The sequence below is a fragment of the Salvelinus alpinus genome, chromosome 11, assembly GCF_045679555.1.
Source record: "Salvelinus alpinus chromosome 11, SLU_Salpinus.1, whole genome shotgun sequence".
NCBI classification, from domain to species: domain Eukaryota; kingdom Metazoa; phylum Chordata; class Actinopteri; order Salmoniformes; family Salmonidae; genus Salvelinus; species Salvelinus alpinus.
In genome coordinates, this window is record NC_092096.1 from 48,343,306 (window position 1) to 48,364,406 (window position 21,101).

The 21,101-nt window shown below is 43.0% G+C and overlaps 1 protein-coding gene across 6 annotated transcripts in view; it reads left to right on the forward strand.

The window, feature by feature from the left end:
- The window catches only part of LOC139534278 (diacylglycerol kinase delta), a 117,249-nt gene that overhangs the window by 90,923 nt on the left and 5,225 nt on the right, over positions 1–21,101 (forward strand). For 3 of the 6 annotated variants that reach the window (XM_071333309.1, XM_071333310.1, XM_071333312.1), the window contains 13 exons: positions 139–237; positions 505–589; positions 835–942; positions 1,124–1,220; positions 1,416–1,523; positions 1,713–1,826; positions 2,048–2,182; positions 2,445–2,608; positions 10,843–10,957; positions 11,329–11,418; positions 11,859–11,978; positions 15,451–15,559; positions 16,226–16,356. In XM_071333309.1, coding sequence (XP_071189410.1) covers positions 139–237; positions 505–589; positions 835–942; positions 1,124–1,220; positions 1,416–1,523; positions 1,713–1,826; positions 2,048–2,182; positions 2,445–2,608; positions 10,843–10,957; positions 11,329–11,418; positions 11,859–11,978; positions 15,451–15,559; positions 16,226–16,356 — 1,475 coding nt within the window. The remainder of the gene's footprint in view (positions 1–138; positions 238–504; positions 590–834; positions 943–1,123; positions 1,221–1,415; positions 1,524–1,712; positions 1,827–2,047; positions 2,183–2,444; positions 2,609–10,842; positions 10,958–11,328; positions 11,419–11,858; positions 11,979–15,450; positions 15,560–16,225; positions 16,357–21,101) is intronic. The other 3 variants (XR_011666931.1, XM_071333313.1, XM_071333311.1) reach the window with 2 other exon arrangements.

Consider the following 21,101-nt stretch of genomic DNA (forward strand, 5'->3'; position numbering starts at 1 on the left):
TACGCTGTGACACACACACACATACAGAAGCGCTAATGTGCTGCAAACGCCCACATAAACTCTCACATATACTGCTCTCTCTATCTTTCTCTCCCCCACTCTCTCCCTCTTTCTCAATTCTTCTCTCTCTCTCTCCAGTGGTGGATGAACAGAATAAACACACTCATCTCCAGCGCATGTCTTCCTCCTCCTCCATCAAGAGAGAGAACAGTGAGGAACTGAAAGAGGCAGAGCCACGTGAGTTACTACAGACACACACTCACACGCGCACACACACACACACAAACACACACTGAATCCTAAATTTGCCCAGGTTTGAATCCTACTCTAGATGCACTCTAACTTCTAATTGCAGGCAACAATAATAATAATAATAATAATATTTTTGCCCTTACATGTTTGGGCCGAAGTACTGACAGGGAGGGCCTTGTAAATGTTTCAATTTAAATAAGATGTTAGTAAAATCAAACTTCTCGGTCCATTTACCCATTATGCCTCTCTCAGGTCACGTCAGTTTAAGCCCCTCCTCCTCCTCCACCATCGTCCTGGAGAAACCAGAGAGTCTCAGCCCTCCGTCTTTCAACGAAGAGTAAGTAGTGCGTGTTTAAATAAATATATATCTAGGAATTGCAGAAAATACCTCAATGCAAGTTTGATTGAATTTAGGACAGTTCACAATCAATCCATCTTTGTTGTATACAATATTACAGTGAGTGGTTTTACAGTAGTTACAGAGAAACAAGAAGCATATAGGCTACTTATTAGTGCACAAGACAACTCAAGAATTGATATTGGAGAGTATTCATGTTCCTTGTGCTGCGTGTACCTCTACAGTCAGTGCTCAGAGAAGTGTGTCATGAACAACTACTTTGGGATCGGTCTGGATGCTAAGATCTCCCTGGAGTTCAACAACAAGAGAGATGAACATCCCAAGAAATGCAGGTACACAATAAATATCCTCTTATTCAAATACAAACTTTATTGATACATATACTGTGTATTGCAATTATTGTGTACAATTTGCACCAAGGCAATGAAAGGTAAATGGAAGTTGAAATTGGAATGTTTCTTCAATGGTTAAATGTTTTAGCATATCAGGGTACTTCCTCCTTTCTCTCTGCAGTAGTCGTACTAAGAACAAGTTGTGGTATGGAGTGATGGGCACCAAGGAACTGGTACATAAGACATACAAGAATCTGGAACAACGAGTACTGTTGGAAGTAAGGTCACACACAGTTGTCTGACGTCTCGTGGGACTTCTGCTAAATGGCAGAAGTCTAAAGTCTGCTAAATACATATTAGAGTGTGATTGACAATAAGATGCTGTTTGTGTTTTAAATGATCCTACCCTTGGTTCTGTGACCTGTATGATGAACACATTTATTTTTTCTCTCTCGCTCTCTCTCGCTCTCTAGTGTGATGGTGTACCTATGTGTCTGCCTAGTCTTCAGGGTCTAGCTGTTCTCAACATCCCAAGCTATGCAGGGGGAATCAACTTCTGGGGGGGAACCAAAGAGGACAACGTGAGTTAACACACTCTTTTCTTATTCACTGGAATGTTTTTACACTTTGCAGCTAGCTTTTAGCTAATATACTGTCTTACCTGGTAACTGTTTTTCAGGATTAATTTCAACAAGTGGCACACTCTTATATGCATTTAGTGTGTTTTTTATTTTTGCAAGTAATTCGTTTTTTTGGTTCTGTGTGTTCAGAATTTTGGCGCTCCGTCGTTTGATGATAAGAAGTTAGAGGTGGTGGCTGTGTTTGGCAGTATGCAGATGGCTGTATCCAGAGTCATCAACATCCAACACCATCGCATAGCACAGGTAACACACACACACCACCGCATAACACAGGTAGCATCACACACACTAACACACAAACCTTCAATACATGCATCACAGTCACATTTTAAAGTTCCAAAGACAGTAGAAATGATATTGAATTGACCACACTCACATACAGAATCCCTCTCTCTCTCTCTCCCCCATCCCTCTCTCCCCATCTCCCCTCCTCCTTCCCCCCTCACCCTCCTCCCTCTCTCCAGTGTCGCCAGGTGAAGATAACTATCCTAGGGGAGGAGGGTGTACCAGTACAGGTGGATGGAGAAGCATGGATCCAACCTCCAGGGATAGTCAAGATCACACACAAGAACAGAGCTCAGATGCTCACCAGAGACAGGGTATGTTGGTGTTTGGGAGGGTGTGAGTGTGTATGGATAGGCCAACTTTTGTTCCAGGCCAGCTCTGACACACCTAATTCAATTTATCAAATAATTGTTTGGTTTGTCGAATTAAGTGTGTGAGTGCTGGGCTGGAACAAATGCCTGCACAGCAGGATTGAGGAACACTGCATTAGGGCAACAGATATATCTAATAAACCTCTACGCATCCATCATGTCCATTCTGTTCATTCTATTTCTACATTCTATTGCTATGTTCCAGAACTTTGAGAGGACTCTAACATCATGGGAGGATAAGAGGAAGATTGACACCTACCGTTCCTCCAGGCCCCGCCTCAACTCTCAGCAGTCTATGGAATACCTCACAGAGGAGGAATGTGCTCAAGTACAGCAGCTAGGGATGGTGGCAGACACACTCATCACTAGGTATTCACTAAATATTTTATGAAAAATTCATTGAGAAAATATGAACTATACATTTGAATTTACTGAACTGTTACCTAACCAGGCATGTAAATTAAGAACAAATTCTGGTAGCACTTTATAATAACTCCATGTAAAAAAAATAATAAAAATAAAATAAAATAAAAACATTTATAATGGATTAGTAAATAGTTTATTCATCATTTGTCTGAAGTTATACAAAAGTTCTGGAGCGTCATTTTAAAGGTAGACTCAGCGATATGACATAGGCGGACAAAGTAAACAGCATAGTGGGTAAATTTCCCGCAATAACTAAGATCGTTGAAGCGCGAGGCTAAACTTCCCCGCTGTTTTGGTCCTGTACCTACCACGCTCTAACAGAGTGAAGCGAACCCATGCACATACGCAGATACTGTGTGTGAGGAGCAAAGTCTTGCATCTCACACACGGCAATATCTGCAGTGCTACTTGTAGCAACGCCATTTTGCTGAGTCTACCGTCAAGGTCTCAAAATAGCCGAGAACATATCAATGGTAAAAGAATAAGCATACAAGGATGTTAAAGGAAATATAATGAACATTTTATTCACAAAAACTGTTGTGGACTTGAGGAAGAGTTTCAATGTGAATGTTTTGCTAATGTTGTTAACCTTGCGAACCCAAACTAATCATAAAACGGGGAGATATAGCCTACACACAACAGCTGGCCGGACAGGACAGTTTTGCTCTAGAGGATTTTTAGTCCTTCATTACTACTGATATGTCATTGAGGTAGAAATGTCACATGTATTTATTTGCAGTTAGACATTTTACAGATGTAGACAAACAATGAAATGCTTACTTCCCAACAATGCAGATAGAAAAATAGTAAAACAAGGAATAAATACACAATAAGAAACAATAACTCAAATAAAATGAAAAAAAATTGGTCACATACACATGGTTAGCAGATGTTATTGCGAGTGTAGCGAAATGCTTGTGCTTCTAGTTCCGACAGTGCAGCAGTATCTAACATGTACTCTAACAATTCCAAAACAACTACCTAATACACACAGATCAAAGTAAAGGAATGGAATAAGAATATATACATATAAATATATGGATGAGCAATGACCGAGCAGCATAGACAAGATGCAATATATGGTATAAAATACAGTATATACATATGAGATGAGTAATGCAAGATATGTAAACATTAAAGTGGCATTATTTTTATTATTAAAGTACCGAATCGATGTGCAGGGGGTACAAGATAATTGAGGTAGATATATACATATAGGTAGGGGTAAAGTGACTAGACAACAGGATAGATAATAAACAGTAGCAGCAGCGTATGTGCGATGTGGATGGGGGCATGCTCGGCCCTCCGTTTTCTGTAGTCCACGATCAGCTCCTTTGTCTTGCTGACATTGAGGGAGAGGTTGTCATGGCACCACACTGCCAGGTCACTGACCTCCTCCCTATAGGCTGTCTTATCGTTGTCGTTGATTATGCCTACTACCACCGTCGTGTCATCAGCAAACCTAATGATGGTGTTGGAGTCATGCGTGGCCACGCCATCGTGCGTGAACAGGGAGTACAGGAGGGGATTTAACACACACCAATTAGGGGCCCCCGTGTTGAGGGTCAGTGGCACATGTGTTGTTGCCTACCCTCACCACCTGGGGGGGCGGCCCGTCAGGAAGTTCAGGATCCAGTGTTCAGTCCCGGGGTCCTGAGCTTGGAGGGCACTATGGTGTTGAATGCTTAGCTGTAGTCAATGAACAGCATCCTCACATAGGTGTTCCTCTTGTCCAGGTGGGAGAGGGCAGTATGTAGTGCAATAGAGATCGCGTCATCTGTGGATCCTTTGGGGCGGTATGCGAATTGGAGTGGGTCCAGGGTGTCAGGGATGATGGTGTTGATGTGCACCATGACCAGCCTTTCAAAGCATTTCATGGCTACAGATGTGAGTACTATGGGGCGATAGTCATTTAGACAGGTTACCTTGTCGTTCAGGAACTATGGTGATCTGCTTGTCTGGTAGGCTGTCGTCACTGGCAGCTCACGGCTGGGTTTCCCTCTGTAATAGTTTGCAAGCCCTTCCACATCCAGCAAGCGTCAGAGCCAGCGTAGTAGGATTCGATCTAAGTCTTGTATTGATGCTTTGCCTGTTTGATGGCTCATCAGATGTCGTAGCAGAATTTCTTATAAGCGGCCAGATTAGTCGCCCGCTCCTAGCATTTAGCTCAGTGCGGATGTTGCCTATAATCCATGGCTTCTGGTTGGGATATGTATGTACGGTCGCTGTGAGGACAACGATGTCGATGCACTTATTAATGACGCCAGTGACTAATGTGGTAAACTCCTCAATGTTATCGGATGAATCCCGGAACAAAGTCCAGTCTGTGGTAGCGAAACAGTCCTGTATTGAGCTTGTCACTGGTACTTCCTGTTTGAGTTTTAGCTTGTAAGCAGGAATCAGGAGGATTTTTTATTTTATTTTTTATTTCTCCTTTATTTAACCAGGTAGGCCAGTTGAGAACAAGTTCTCATTTACAACTGCGACCTGGCCAAGATAAAGCAAAGCAGTGCGACACAAACAACAACACAGAGTTACACATGGAATAAACAAACGTACAGTCAATAACACAATATAAAAAGTACTTATACAGTGTGTGCAAATGGTGTGAGGAGGTAAGGAAATAAATAGGCCATAGTAGTAATTACAATTTAGCAAATTAACACTGGAGTGATAGATGTGCAGATGATGATGTGTGAGTAGAAATACTGGTGTGCAAAAGAGCAAAAAAAAACAAAAAAACAATATGGGGATGAGGTTGGTAGATTGGATGGGCTATTTACAGATGGGCTGTGTACAGCTGCAGCGATTGGTAAGCTGCTCAGATAGCTGATGCTTAAAGTTAGATATAGGGAGATATAAGTCTCCAATTTCAGCGATTTTTGCAATTCGTCCCAGTCATTGGCAGCAGAGAACTGGAAGGAAAGGCGGCCAAAAGAAGTGTTGGCTTAAGTTATGGTCAGATTTGCCAAAGAGAGGGCGAGCGAGAGCCTTGTATGCATTTCTGTGTGTGGAGTAAAGGTTATCTAGAGTTATGTAGCCTAAAGTTGCACAGGTGTCGGGCTGGTAAAAATGAGGTAAAACAGATTTCAGTTTCCCTGCATTAAAATCACCGGCCATGGGAAACACTGCCTCGGGATGTCCATGTTCCTGTTTGCTTATGGCCCTATACATCTCGCTGAGTGCAGTCTTATACCAGCATCTTTTTGTGGCAGTAAATAGACAGCAACGGAAAATATAGATTAAAACTCTTGGTAAATCGTATGGTATGTAGCTTATCATGAGGTATTCTAACTCAGGCAAGCAAAAACTTGAGACTTCCTTAACATTATAGATTGCACACCAGCTGTTTTTAACAAAGCGACACTCCCCTCCCTTCATCTTACCCGAGGCTGCCGTCCAGTCTTGACGATGCATGCAAAAACCAGCAAGATGTACAGTGGGGAGAACAAGTATATGATACACTGCCGATTTTGCAGGTTTTCCTACTTACAAAGTATGTAGAGGTCTGTAATTTTTATCATAGGTACACTTCAACTGTGAGAGACGGAATCTAAAATCAGTGTGTGCAAACCTGGTCAAGAACTACAGGAAACGTATGATCTCTGTAATTGCAAACAAAGGTTTCTGTACCAAATATTAAGTTCTGCTTTTCTGATGTATCAAATACTTATGTCATGCAATAAAATGCAAATTAATTACTTAAAATCATACAATGGGATTTTCTGGATTTTTGTTTTAGATTCCGTCTCTCACAGTTGAAGTGTACCTATGATAAAAATTACAAACCTCTACATGCTTTGTAAATAGGAAAACCTGCAAAATCGGCAGTGTATCAAATACTTGTTCTCCCCACTGTATATGATCCATGTCGTTGATATGCCACGACTCCAAGAAACATACAGTTCTTCAGGTCCCGTTGATAGGATATTCTCAAACAGAGCAAGTCCAGTTTGTTCACTAGTGTATATAGTAACAATCAAATTATGAACAACTTACTATAAGATTTCACCTTTGTTATGACTGTAAAATATTTACGACCACACAGTACTTAGTGACAGTACAATATTGGCACCATTTCATATAACTGATGACAGAGAAGTTCATCATAAACTTCCACTGAGCGGCGAAGAGGCACAAATCAAATGTGGGCAGACTCGTTACAACTTCAGCTTCAATCACGCAGTGATTTCGTCCGTCTGTGACCAAGTGAAAGTGGTCTTCTTTAAATTCTATGAAATTATTTAGTATTTTTTCATTGTGAGAGCTCTAAATCCGGCTGAGAATATCACAGTGAGATGAAACCACAACTGTTGGATTCGCTAGATTGTCCCCTTTCATATGCTCGTATGCCGTCTCCAAGACTGGGGTCCGTTCGCTCAGAGGAAGAGCAAATCTATCTTTCTCTATCTAATCTTTGTCTGGATAGGCCAGAAAATTTCACATGCCACTAGGGTCTGAAACCTGACACTTCAAGTCTGCTTCGCTGAGAGAGTGGTAGCAGAGAGCAGACATATGGGGCTTTCTGGCACTGTAAGGCACAGGACCCAACAACGTTCACACAGCACTTTGTACACCAAAATGTCAGTCGGAACCGGTCCAGAACCACTGAAAGTCCCCCATCTACAGTGGCTTGCGAAAGTATTCACCCCCTTGGCATTTGTCCTATTTTGTTGCCTTACAACCTGGAATTAAAATGGATTTTGGGGGTGGTTGTATCATTTGATTTACACAACATGCCTACCACTTTGAAGGTGCAAAATATTTTTTATGGTGGAACAAACAAGAAATAACACAAAAAAAAACAGAAAACTTTAGCCTGGATAACTATTCACCCCTCCGAAGTCAATGCTTTGTAGAGCCACCTTTTGCAGCAATTACAGCTGCTAATCTTTTGGGTTATGTCTCTATAAGCTTGACACATCTAGCCACTGGGAGTTTAGCCATTCTTCAAGACAAAACTGCTCCAGCTACTTCAAGTTGGGTAAGTCATACCACAGATTCTCAATTGGATTGAGGTCTGGGCTTTGACTAGGCCATTCCAAGACATTTAAATGTTTCCACTTAAACCACTCGAGTGTTGCTTTAGCAGTATGCTTAGGGTCATTGTCCTGCTGGAAGGTGAACCTCCGTCCCAGTCTCAAATCTCTGGAAGACTGAAACAGGTTTCCATCAAGTATTTCCCTGTATTTAGTGCCATCCATCATTACTTCAATTCAATCCACAATTCCTTCCAGTTTCCCAGTCCCTGCTGATGAAAAACATCCCACACCATGATGCTGCCACCACCATGCTTCACTGTGGGGATGGTGTTCTCAGGGTGATGAGAGGTGTTGGGTTTGCGCCAGACATGCCGTTTTTCTTGATGGCCAAAAAGCTACATTTTCGTCTCATCTGACCAGAGTAACTTCTTCAATATGTTTGCTGGGGTCTCCCACATGCCTTTTGGCGAACACCAAATGTGTTTGCTTATTTTCTTCTTTAAGCAATGGCTTTTTTCTGGCCACTCTTCCGTAAAGCCCAGCTCTGTGGAGTGTACAGCTTAAAGTGGTTCTATGGACAGACACTCCAGTCTCCGCTGTGGAGCTTTGCAGCTCCTTCAGGGTTATCTTTGGTCTCTTTGCTGCCTCTCTGATTAATGCCCTCCTTGCCTGGTCCGTGTGTTTTGTGGGCGGCCCTCTCTTGGCAGGTTTGTTGTGGAGCCATATTCTTTAAATTTTTGAATAATGGATTTAATGGTGCTCCGTGGGATGTTCAAAGTTTCTGATATTTTTTTTTAACCCAATCCTGATCTGTACTCCTCCACAACTTTGTCCCTGACCTGTTTGGAGAGCTCCTTAATCTTCATGGTGCTGCTTGCTTGGTGGTGCCCCTTGTTTAGTGGTCTTGCAGACTCTGGGGCCTTTCAGAACATGTGTGTATATATACTGAGATCATGTGACACATAGATTGCACACATGTGGACTAATTATGTGACTTCTGAAGGTAATTGGTTGCACCAGATCTTATTTAGGGGCTTCATAGCAAAGGGGGTGATTACATATGGACGCACCACTTTTCCTGCATTTTTTTGTATAATTTGTTTGAAACAAGTAATTTTTTTTCATTTCACTTCACCAATTTATACTATTTTGTGTATGCCCATTACATGAAATTTAAATTACAGGTTGTAATCCAACAAAATAGGAAGAACTCCAAGGGGGATGAATACTTTTACAAGGCACTGTAGGGGACTTAACATCTAAGAAGTGAAATGCTTCCATTGCTTCAGTTTGTTAACCGCAGACTATTTTCACCCATGGCTTTGTTTGCCAGCACCTTTACTGGGTAGTACCTTTAAAGGTAGTAACTCATTAAACATAATGGGATAGTTCAGCAAAATAATGTATTCAAATGCTGTATTCAGATGCTGGTTTGATACCCGTGCCGGCCGCCACCGGGAGACCCATGAGGCGGCTTTTGGTTTCTCTCCCTCTAAAAACAGAAATAAATCATTCTAATTAACAAACTGGCTTTATTTACAAATTAGGGAGAATGTCTCACCCCATGTTCAAGAATGGCCTTTTTATCACTCACTCTTGGTTAAAGGAAAACAAAATAATCTCCAAAATATTGTTCGTTTTTAAACAAAACAATTATTATTATTATTAATTAATAATAAGATATTCTTAGATATTCTCACAGATCAGATTTGCCCTAACAAAAAATGCTCCTTAAATATTAATTTAGAATCCTCCAATCCTCTAAATGTAATTATTGGCAGAGAGTCACGTTATTGAAAAAAATATTTTTAGATATACTGTAGGCCTACCGTAGGCAAAATGAGTCTCACTAGTGTTGAGTGATGTTCTGTTAAAAGTGGTGTACAGTAGGTCTTATTTATTTAAAAAGCATTGAAGTTAGAAGCAATAGGATTTGAAGCAATAGCCTATTTCAGCACATTTTCACGCTGCTCTGAGACAAGCATGGGGACTGGTCTTGATAAATCAATGAGATTTATATTTTCACTGAATCTCCGTTTGGGTATTGGTTACACTACAATTAGGGTGGTGAAATGTTATGCTCTTAGTACTGTAGCCTACTCCCGACCATCACGTTGCACAACGCCATATTTTCCTAACAGAGTTGTGCAGCGTTCTAAGACACTGCATCTCAGTGCAAACTGCGTTGCTGCAGATGCTGGTTCGATACACGTGTCGGCCGCGACCGGGAGACACATTGAGGCAGCTTTTGGTTTCTCTCCCTCTAAAAACAGAAATAAATAGTTCTAAATAACAAACTGGCTTTATTTACAAAATTGTGAGACTGTCTCACCCCATGTTCAAGAATGGCATTTTTCTCGCTCACTCTAGGTTAAAGGAAACTACTTTTTTTAAACAAAGTGATTATTATTATTATTAATTAATTTAGAATTATATAAAAGCCCCTTAGATCTTCTCACAGGTCAGATTTGCCCTAACAAAAAAATGCTCCTTAGATATTAATGTATAATCCTTCAATCCTCTTATGCTCTTAGTACTGTAGCCTACTCCTGACCGTCACATTGTACAGCGCCATATTTTCCATTCCATCGTAACGGAAACCCTGAGGATTTCGTTTTTTGTTTTTCTTGGAATAGAAACACCATAATAAGAATCAAACTTTTCAAATCAAGAAAATCAAAATTTTCTTAAGCATCCTCTGTATTATGTGCTTATTGTTTAATGCTTAAGGAGCATCCAGTACTGCTGGAATGTCATTTTTTTTGTGAGAAATTACACGGGTCACTCAAAACATTTACAAAGTATTTATAATGTATAAATAGATCACACTTTAGATGAGGCCAGGCAAAAATACTAATGATTAGTAAATGGTTTATAAGGACCTACATCAAATATCTGCTCAATTATCTTATGGATCATTATTCAATTATTTTAAAGTTGTGTATAAATGTGTGAATAACTAGGTTGCTGACATTTTTAAAAAGTATTAATAAATGATGAATAAACTATTTATAAATACATTATAAATGCTTTATTACGTGGAGTTATTATAAAGTGCTACCCAACTTCTTACATACATGTTTCTAAAATGTAAATATGTTGGGGGAAATAGAGCTCTTACAATTCAAGTCTTTTTTTTGGTTATATTTGTCTTTATTTTGATATATAACACAATGTTATGTTTATTTCTTGTAGGATAAGAGAGGCAGCTAAGACCCATAAACTGGTAGAACAGGAGTTAGCCCATGCTGTCAATGCTAGTGCCATGGTCCTCACTGAAGCGTTCCCCTCCAAACCATCCAGCCCTGAGGTAAGACAACTACAACACCCAGCAGTCACTACACTAAACTACACCGCCCAGCAGCCTCTCGGAATGCAATGAACTACACTACCCAGCAGCCACCTTTGGGAACAAAAACGACATTACCCAGCAGTGACCTGCGGGGACATAAAACTACACTACACAGAAGCCACTCTGGGGAAGACACAACTACCCTACCCAGCAGCACTCCCCAGCAGCACTCACTAAACTACACTACCCAGCAGCCACTGTGGGGAAACACTTTGAGGGGCAACAAAACTACACTGTCATGGGTTACGATTAACTCCTAACCCGAACCTATAGTAATTGAAATGCTGTAGTACCCGATACAATAGTTTGTGTATGTTTTATCTCTTCAGTGTCTGAGTCGCAGTACAGCAGTGGAGATTGTGAACAGCAGTAAAGTCCTTCAGCTGGAGACCAGGATGCTGCTGGAGGGAAAACTACTGGTATACTATAAACTCTACCACTGCACTATAGCCAACCCCAACTAGCCTGAAATCCAGAACCTGTTTTGCTAACATTCCATTCATTGTACTCCTTGTCATTGCCATATTGTTTTGCATGACAATGCGTGGGAAGGAGTGGAATGATAGCAGAACAGTTCCCAGGACCCAGGCTAAACCCAAACCTTACTGTGCTGGATCAGACATTTTATTTTCACATTGTCCGTCCCAGCAAACATGGTGAATTCGTGAACAGACCAACCCAGTGCAGATTAGGCTAATTAGCTCGGTTCTGTTTGGTTTGGCTCAGTAGTGTGAAAAAGGTTTCCTAATAGATAATGTATGTATATTTTACTGGTCTCTTCCCCTCCCGCTCTCCACCCTGTCCACCCCCCACCCCCCCCCCGCTCTCCTCCCTGTCCCCCCCTCCCGCTCTGTTTTAGCTGGACTCTCCCCAGGAAGAGGACCTTCTCTCTACTCTCAACTCTCTGAGTGCTGAGCTCCACAAGCTAGATGACATACACTGGATCTGCCCTGCCATGCACTGCTCAGAGGAAGTGGATGTGAGTGTGTGTGTAAGGCAGGGTTTCCCAAACTTGGTCCTCGGGACCCCAAGGTGTGCACGTTTTTGGTTTTTGCCCTATTCAAATAATCAACTAATCATCAAACTTTGATCAATTGAATCAGCTATGTAGTTTTGGGGCAAAAACTAAAACATGCACCCCTTGGGGTCCCGAGGACCAAGTTTGGGAAACATTTACATTTAAGTCATTTAGCAGACGCTCTTATCCAGAGCGACTTACAAATTGGTGCATTCACCTTATGATATCCAGTGGAACAACCACTTTACAATAGTGCATCTAACTCTTTTAAGGGGGGGGGGGGGGTTAGAAGGATTACTTTATCCTATCCTAGGTATTCCTTAAAGAGGTGGGGTTTCAGGTGTCTCCGGAAGGTGGTGATTGACTCCGCTGACCTGGCGTCGTGAGGGAGTTTGTTCCACCATTGGGGTGCCAGAGCAGCGAACAGTTTTGACTGGGCTGAGCGGGAACTGTACTTCCTCAGAGGTAGGGAGGCGAGCAGGCCAGAGGTGGATGAACGCAGTGCCCTTGTTTGGGTGTAGGGCCTGATCAGAGCCTGAAGGTACGGAGGTGCCGTTCCCCTCACAGCTCCGTAGGCAAGCACCATGGTCTTGTAGCGGATGCGAGCTTCAACTGGAAGCCAGTGGAGAGAGCGGAGGAGCGGGGTGACGTGAGAGAACTTGGGAAAGTTGAACACCAGACGGGCTGCGGCGTTCTGGATGAGTTGTAGGGGTTTAATGGCACAGGCAGGGAGCCCAGCCAACAGCGAGTTGCAGTAATCCAGACGGGAGATGACAAGTGCCTGGATTAGGACCTGCGCCGCTTCCTGCGTGAGGCAGGGTCGTACTCTGCGAATGTTGTAGAGCATGAACCTACAGGAACGGGTCACCGCCTTGATGTTAGTTGAGAACGACAGGGTGTTGTCCAGGATCACGCCAAGGTTCTTAGCACTCTGGGAGGAGGACACAATGGAGTTGTCAACCGTGATGGCGAGATCATGGAACGGGCAGTCCTTCCCCGGGAGGAAGAGCAGCTCCGTCTTGCCGAGGTTCAGCTTGAGGTGGTGATCCGTCATCCACACTGATATGTCTGCCAGACATGCAGAGATGCGATTCACCACCTGGTTATCAGAGGGGGGAAAGGAGAAGATTAATTGTGTGTCGTCTGCATAGCAATGATAGGAGAGACCATGTGAGGATATGACAGAGCCAAGTGACTTGGTGTATAGCGAGAATAGGAGAGGGCCTAGAACAGAGCCCTGGGGGACACCAGTGGTGAGAGCACGTGGTGCGGAGACAGATTCTCGCCACGCCACCTGGTAGGAGCGACCTGTCAGGTAGGACGCAATCCAAGCGTGGGCCGCGCCGGAGATGCCCAGCTCGGAGAGGGTGGAGAGGAGGATCTGATGGTTCACAGTATCAAAGGCAGCCGATAGGTCTAGAAGGATGAGAGCAGAGGAGAGAGAGTTAGCTTTAGCAGTGCGGAGCGCCTCCGTGACACAGAGAAGAGCAGTCTCAGTTGAATGACTAGTCTTGAAACCTGACTGATTTGGATCAAGAAGGTCATTCTGAGAGAGATAGCAGGAGAGCTGGCCAAGGACGGCACGTTCAAGAGTTTTGGAGAGAAAAGAAAGAAGGGATACTGGTCTGTAGTTGTTGACATCGGAGGGATCGAGTGTAGGTTTTTTCAGAAACCCTGGTGTAAAGGTTGGGGGTGTGTTTGTGTGTCTTTGGTAAAGTTGTCTGCTCAATTTGTACCTGACCTGGGTTGAAATACATGTGTATTTGTTATTTAAGATGGTTTTTTTTCTGTGTATTCTTTCTATTTTTATTTGTTTTTTAGTGGTTATTTGTAAAAACTAAATAGTCGGCCAATTTCAAATACTTCCTTGAATACTATTTGAAAACCTTTTCAAATTCCGTCAAATATTATGCTCTAAAGGGCATGGCACTTCCTACAGAATTGGACTCTTCACAGTGTTATGCTGGCATGTAAACGGTTCAAAGGCCGCCATACTGGAGAATGCATTGCCAGCACATACAGTCTGCGGAACTCTTGGATCACTACAAGATCTCAACCAAAGTCAACACCGTGGTCAACGATAACGCCAATAACACGGTTGTTGCCTTTTCTCATTTTGAAGACGACACATCCTCTGAAGAAGAGGATACTGATGTTGAAGTGGAGGAAGGTCTGTAAGTTCCACTGACCTTGATGAAGTTCACTTTCCACAGCATGAAAGATGCTTTTCTCACACACAACTCACTGTGAAATATGTCTATAAATCTGCAGATAACCATAACAAAGCCATTTCCAAAGCCTCCAACATTGTCTCCCACTACAGCAAGTCAATATTTGCACAGGATCTCCTTGAATCATCTGCAACCAGCCACAAGGTAGAACTCTCAACCGAAATGATTCGCTCAGTTCTCAGTGCTTGATGAAGAAAAGCTTGACACTGCCTGTCACCAAGTTATCTATGTACGAGAAGTATGTCCTCGCTGATGTTGTGGACATCCAAACCCCCTTTGAGGTTGCCACAGATAGAGTGCAAGGATCTGAAAATTGTCACAGCCACCTACATCATTCCATGTATCAGAGGACTGACTAAACAGCTCCTCACTTGCTCTACCAGGTAGAATGGAAAGCTTGTCAAAAACCTGGAAGAAGTTGACAAGCGCCTGACTGTTTATGAGCATTTGAAACCATACCAGATTGCCTCAGTCTTGGATTCACAATTTAAACTGGCATGGTGCAGTGCCACTTAGAAGGCTGCACTTACTGCAGACATCAATGATCCTGCCGCAAAGTTTACCGGCGCAACACTGATCCTCTGAAATTCTGGAAGACACACAGTCACAGGTGCCCAACACTGAGCAGAGTTGCTGCTGAGTACCTACACGTCACAGCATCCTTCGCAGCTGTGGAGCAGCTTTTCAGCATTGGAGGGCGTATCTTCAGACCAGATCGCAGTTCAATGTCCAAGGAGCTTTTTTGAAACCCTGATGTTTTTGAAATGTAACATAGCATCTCTTTCATGAGACACCAAAGTATAAAGTATGGGCTGCATATTGTGATGAAACAGTGAAATAAGTCCTGTACATGTTAAGTTTGTTTGTTATTTTAAATAAAACTACTATCTACATTCACAACTATTTTCAAATACATTCAAATATTTTTTTGATAATACCATCTTTCATATACTTCCAAAGAAATGCATTTGAAGTAATTGTAAATACATGCCAATACTTTCCAAATGGTATTTTCAAATACATTCCAATATTCAACTACTTGTTTTTTTCAAAATCTAAATACTTGTTTTGAAATCTATTGAAAAGTAATTGAAATACCTACAACAGTATTTGAACCCAGGTCTGATTTGTACATGGATCGACAACAGCAGAAGTCATTCTTATTCAACCACACCATTATTTCTCTTCCTCCCTCTTTCCAGGACTCTGTGAGAGTGAGTGGTAAGAGTAGTATGAAGCTAAAGATGATGCCCAAGGTGAGGAAGGAGAGAGAGAAGCTCCACAAGCAGATGTCCAACAGCTCTCTGTCGGGTAAGGATCCAGGCGAGTCCCTGCTTTAAGGCCTAACCTCCATACAACCACAGCCACGCTATTATATTGTGGCCTGGTCCAACAGCTCTCTGTCGGGTATGGATCCAGGCAAACCCCTGCTTTGAGGCCTAACCTCCATACAACCACAGCCACAGTTTAGTACATTGTGGCCTGGTACAACGGTCAGGTAAGAGTCTAGGCGAGTCCCCTACTTCACGGCCTGCTGGAGACAATCAGGCTCCAGATATGAATACCCCTGGCCTGCTCTAAATGCTGTGTAGCTGTATATTGTAGCTTCTGTATGTTTATTTTCTCTTGTTTGATTCTGTTTCTCTTTGAGTTCACCTATGCATGCTCGTGGATTCGTGAACTTTCAGTGTCCATGTCAGTGATGGCTGGTGGCACTTTAAATTGAAGGACGGGCTCATAGTAAAAGCTGGAACGGTATAGATTGGACTGTATCAAACACATTGGCTCCATGTGTTTGATACCATTCCATTAACTCCATTCCATCCATTATTATGTGCCCGTCTTCCCCTCAGCAGCCTCTTCTGGTATGTGAACTTTCAGTGTTGGTGTGTTTTTTTTTTGTATATCTATATGTGTGTTTCTTTGCGCTGGTCTGTCTGTGTGCGTGTGTTTCTGTGTCTATGTCTGTGGCTATAGCGGAGAGGTGGGAAAGTGAGGAGGTAGCTGCGTGGCTGTACTCTCTGGGGTTAGGGGAGTACAGAGAGACTTTTCTCTCCAGGGACATCCAGGGCTGCCAGCTCTCACAGCTGCAGCGGCACGACCTCAAGGTACAGGAGGACCATAGGAAACTGGGTGCCCATTTTGGGTATAGGACTAGGCAGCCATTTTGGGTCTAAGGCATAGTGTTACTTCCAGTTACACTGGAACTGTGCATGGCCTTCTTGAGTGTGTGATTTTGTAATCAAATTAAGTGACATTTATGCTTTATGAATGTAAGGTATACCATTTTATACTGAACAAAAATATAAACGCAACATGTAAAGTGTTGATCCCATGTTTCATGAGCTGAAATAAAAGATCACAGAAATGTTCCATACACACATAAATCTTATTTCTCTGTTATCTTATCCCTGTTAGTGTTAATTTCTCATTTGCCAATATATTCCATCTACCTGCCAGGTGTGGCATATCAAGAAGCTGATTAAACAGCATGATCATTACACAGGTGCACCTTGTGCTAGGGACAATAAAAGGCCACTCTAAAATGTGCAGTTTTGTCACACAACACAATACCACAGATGTCTCAAGTTTTGAGGGAGCATGCAATTGGCATGCTGACTGCAGGAATGTCTACCAGAGCTGTTGTCAGAGAATTGAATGTTAATTTCTCTACCATAAGCCGCCTCCAACATTGTTTTAGAGTATTTGGCAGTACGTTCAACCGGCCTCACAACCGCAGACCACGTATAACCACGCTAGCCCAGGACTTCCACATCTGGCTTCTTCACCTGCAGGACCAGCCACCCGGACAGCTGATTAAGTATTTCTGTCTGTATTAAGCTTTTTTTTTGTGGCGAAAACCATATTCTGATTGGCAAGGCCTGGCTCCCAAGTGGCCCCTGCCCAGTCATGTGAAATCCATAGATTAGGACCTAATTCATTTATTTCAATTGACTGATTTCCTTATATGAACTGTAACTCAGTAAAATCGTTGAAATTGTTGCATTTTATGTTTATATTTTTGTTCAGTATATTGATTACTTTTCTATCAATGACTTGCTTACTCATTGTAGAAAGATGATACCCCCATTTCCCACTTCAGAAGTATCAGTATCAACTAATAGGAAGCTCTCTACGCAAATAACTCACGTTCATTTTAGCTTGGAGTTCCAGAGTTTCCAACGTGATGTGAATGCGGCTAGAGGCGTCATGCCCATAGGGGGTACAAGGACACATGCCCCCACAGATTTGTCCTGTAATAATAATAACAAATATATTTATATATACAGTACCAGTCAAAAGTTTAGACACACCTACTTATTCCAGGGTTTTTCTTTATTTGTATTATTTTCTACATTGTAGAATAATAGTGAAGACATCAAAACTATGAATAAACACATATGGAATCATGTAGTAACCAAAAAATATTTTATATTTGAGATTCTTCAAAGTAGCCACCCTTTGCCTACTCTTGGCATTCTCTCAACCAGCTTCATGAGGTAGTCACCTGGAATGGTTTTCAATCAACAGGTGTGCCTTGTTAAACATTCATTTGTGGAATGTATTTCCTTCTTATGCGTTTGATCCAATCAGCTGTGTTGTGACAAGGTAGGGGTGGGTATACCCTATTTGGTAAAAGGCCAAGTCCATATTATGGTAAGAACAGCTCAAACAAGCAAAGAGAAATGACAGTCCATCATTACTTTAAGTCATGAAGGTCAGTCAATCCAGAAAATTTCAAGAACTTGTTAAGTTTCTTCTAGTGGAGTCGCAAAAACCATCAAGCGCTATGATGAAACTGCCACTCATGAGGACCGCCACAGGAAAGTGCATTAGAGACTTGCTTGGGCTGAATGGCGCCAGAGGAGATGGCTGCCGTTTTACAAACCCCTAATCAATTGTGTTATTGTGTTTTTTGCGTTATTTGTAACTTATTTTGTACATAATGTTTCTTCTACCGTGTCTTATTACCGAAAAGAGCTTCTAGATATCAGGACAGCGATTACTCACCCCGTACTGGAGGAATACTTTTTCTTTAACAAGTCGGATGGGAAGGATTTACTACAGACGCCCGACAAGGCCCTCATCCCCATCATTCGCAGGAGAAAGAGACAGAGATATCCACGACGAAGGTCTGGGTGCCTTGTAAGGATCCGACGGCGAGCGGGTAATCTCCCTTTACCATCGGTCCTATTAACCAACGTACAATCAATGTAAAATAAAATAGACAAACTACGATCACATATATCTTAACGGGACATTAAAAACTGTAATATCTTATGTTTCACAGAGTCAAGCTTTTTCGGCAGGATAGAATAGCGGCCTCTGGTAAGACAAGTGGTGGCTGTCTATGTATATTTGTAAACAACAGCTGGTGCATGATATCTAAGGAAGTCTTGAGGTTCTCACCTGAGGTATAGTTACTCATGATAAGCTGTAGATCACACTATTTACCAAGAGAGTTTTCATGTATATTCTTCGTAGCTGTCTATTTACCACCACAAACCGATGCTGGCACTAAGACCGCACTCAATGAGCTGTATACAGCCATAAGCAAACAGGAAAATGCTCATCCAGAGTCGGCGCTCCTAGTGGCCGGGGACTTTAATGCAGGGAATCAGTTTTACCTAATTTCTATCAGCATGTTAAATGTGCAACCAGAGGGGAAAAAACTCTAGACCACCTTTACTCCACACACAGAGACGCGTACAAAGCTCTTCCTCGCATTTGGCAAATCTGACCATAATTCTATCCTCCTGATTCCTGCTTACAAGCAAAAACTAAAGCAGGAAGCACCAATGACTCGGTCATCAAGAAAGTGGTCAGATGAAGCAGATGCTAAGCTACAGGACTGTTTTGCTAGCACAGACTGGAATATGTTCCAGGATTCTTCTGATGGCATTGAGGAGTACACAACATCAATCACTGGCTTCATCAATAAGTGCATCTATGACGTCATCCCCACAGTGACTGTACGTTCATACCCCAACCAGAAGCCATGGAATACAGGCAACATCCGCACTGAGCTAAAGGGTAGAGCTGCCGCTTTCAAGGAGTTGGACTCTAACCCGGAAGCTTATAAGAAATCCTGCTATGCCTTCGACAAACCATCAAACAGGCAAAGCCTCAATACAGGACTAAGATTGAATCCTACTACACTGGCTCTGATGCTCGTCGGATGTGGCAGGGCTTGCAAACTATTACAGACTACAAAGAGAAGCACAGCCAAAAGCTGCCCAGTGACACGAGCCTACCAGACAAGCTAAATTACTTCTATGCTCGCTTTGAGGCAAGTAACACCGAAACATGCATGAGAGCATCAGCTGTTCCAGACGACTGTGTGATCACGCTTCTCCGTAGCCGATGTAAGACCTTTAAACAGGTCAACATTTACAAGGCCGTAGGGCCAGACGGATTACCAGGATGTGTGCTCAGAGCATGCGCTGACCAACTGGCAAGTGTTTTCACTGACATTTTCAACATTTTCCTGACTGTGTCTGTAATACCAACATGTTTTAAGCAGACCACCATAGTCCCTGTGCACAAGAACACTAAGGTAACCTGCCTAAATGACTACTGACCTGTAGCACTCACGTCCGTAGCCATGAAGTGCTTTGAAAGGCTGGTCATGGCTCACATCAACACCATTATCCCAGAAACACTAGACCCACCCCAATTTGCATACCGCCCCAACAGATCCACAGATGATGGAATCTCTATTGCAGTCAACACTGCCCTTTCCCACCTGGACAAAACTAACACCTATGTGAGAATGCTATTCATTGACTACAGCTCAGCGTTCAACACCATAGCACCCTCAAAGCTCATCACTAAGCTAAGGGCCCTGGGACTAAACACCTCCCACTGGATCCTGGACTTCCTGACAGGCTGCCCCCAGGTGGTAAGGGTAGGTAACAACACATCCGCCACGCTGATCCTCAACTTGGGGGCCCCTCAGGGGTGCGTGCTCAGTCCCCTCCTGTACTCCCTGTTCACTCATGACTGCATGGCCAGGCACGACTCCAACACCATAATCAAGTTTGCCGATGACACAACAGTGGTAGGCCTGATCACCGACAACGATGAGACAGCCTATAGGGAGGTGGTCAGAGACCTGGCCATGTGGTGCCAGGACAACAGCCTCTCCCTCAACGTGATCAAGACAAAGGAGAAAGATTGTGCTCTACAGGGAGGACCGAGCACACCTCCATTCTCACCGATGGGTGGAGCAGGTTGAGAGCTTCAAGTTCCTTGGAGTCCACATCACCAACAAACTATCGTGGTCCAAACATACCAAGACAGCCGTGAAGAAGGCACAACAAAACCTATTCCCCCTTAGGAGACTGAAAAGATTTGGCATGGGTCCTCAGATCCTCAAACGGTTCTACAGCTGCACAATCAAGAGCATCCTGACTGGTTGCATCACTGCCTGGTATGGCAACTGATCGGCTTCCGACAGCAAGGCGCTATAGAGGGTAGTGTGTACGGCCCAGTACATCACTGGGGCCAAGCTTCCTGCCATCCAGGACCTCTATACCAGGCGGTGTCAGAGGAAGGCCTTAAAATGGTCAAAGACTCCAGCCACCCCAGTCATAGACTGTTCTCTCTACTACCACACGGCAAGCTGTACCTGAGTCCCAAGTCTAGGTCCAAAAGGCTTCTTAACAGCTTCTACCCCCAAGCCTTAAGACTCCTGAACAGCTAATCAAAGGGCTACCCAGACCCCTCTTTTACGTTGCTGCTACTCTCTGTTTATTATCTATGCATAGTCACTTTAACTATACCTACATGTACATATGACCTCAATTACCTCGACTAACCGGTACCCCCTGTATATAGCCTCGCTATTGTT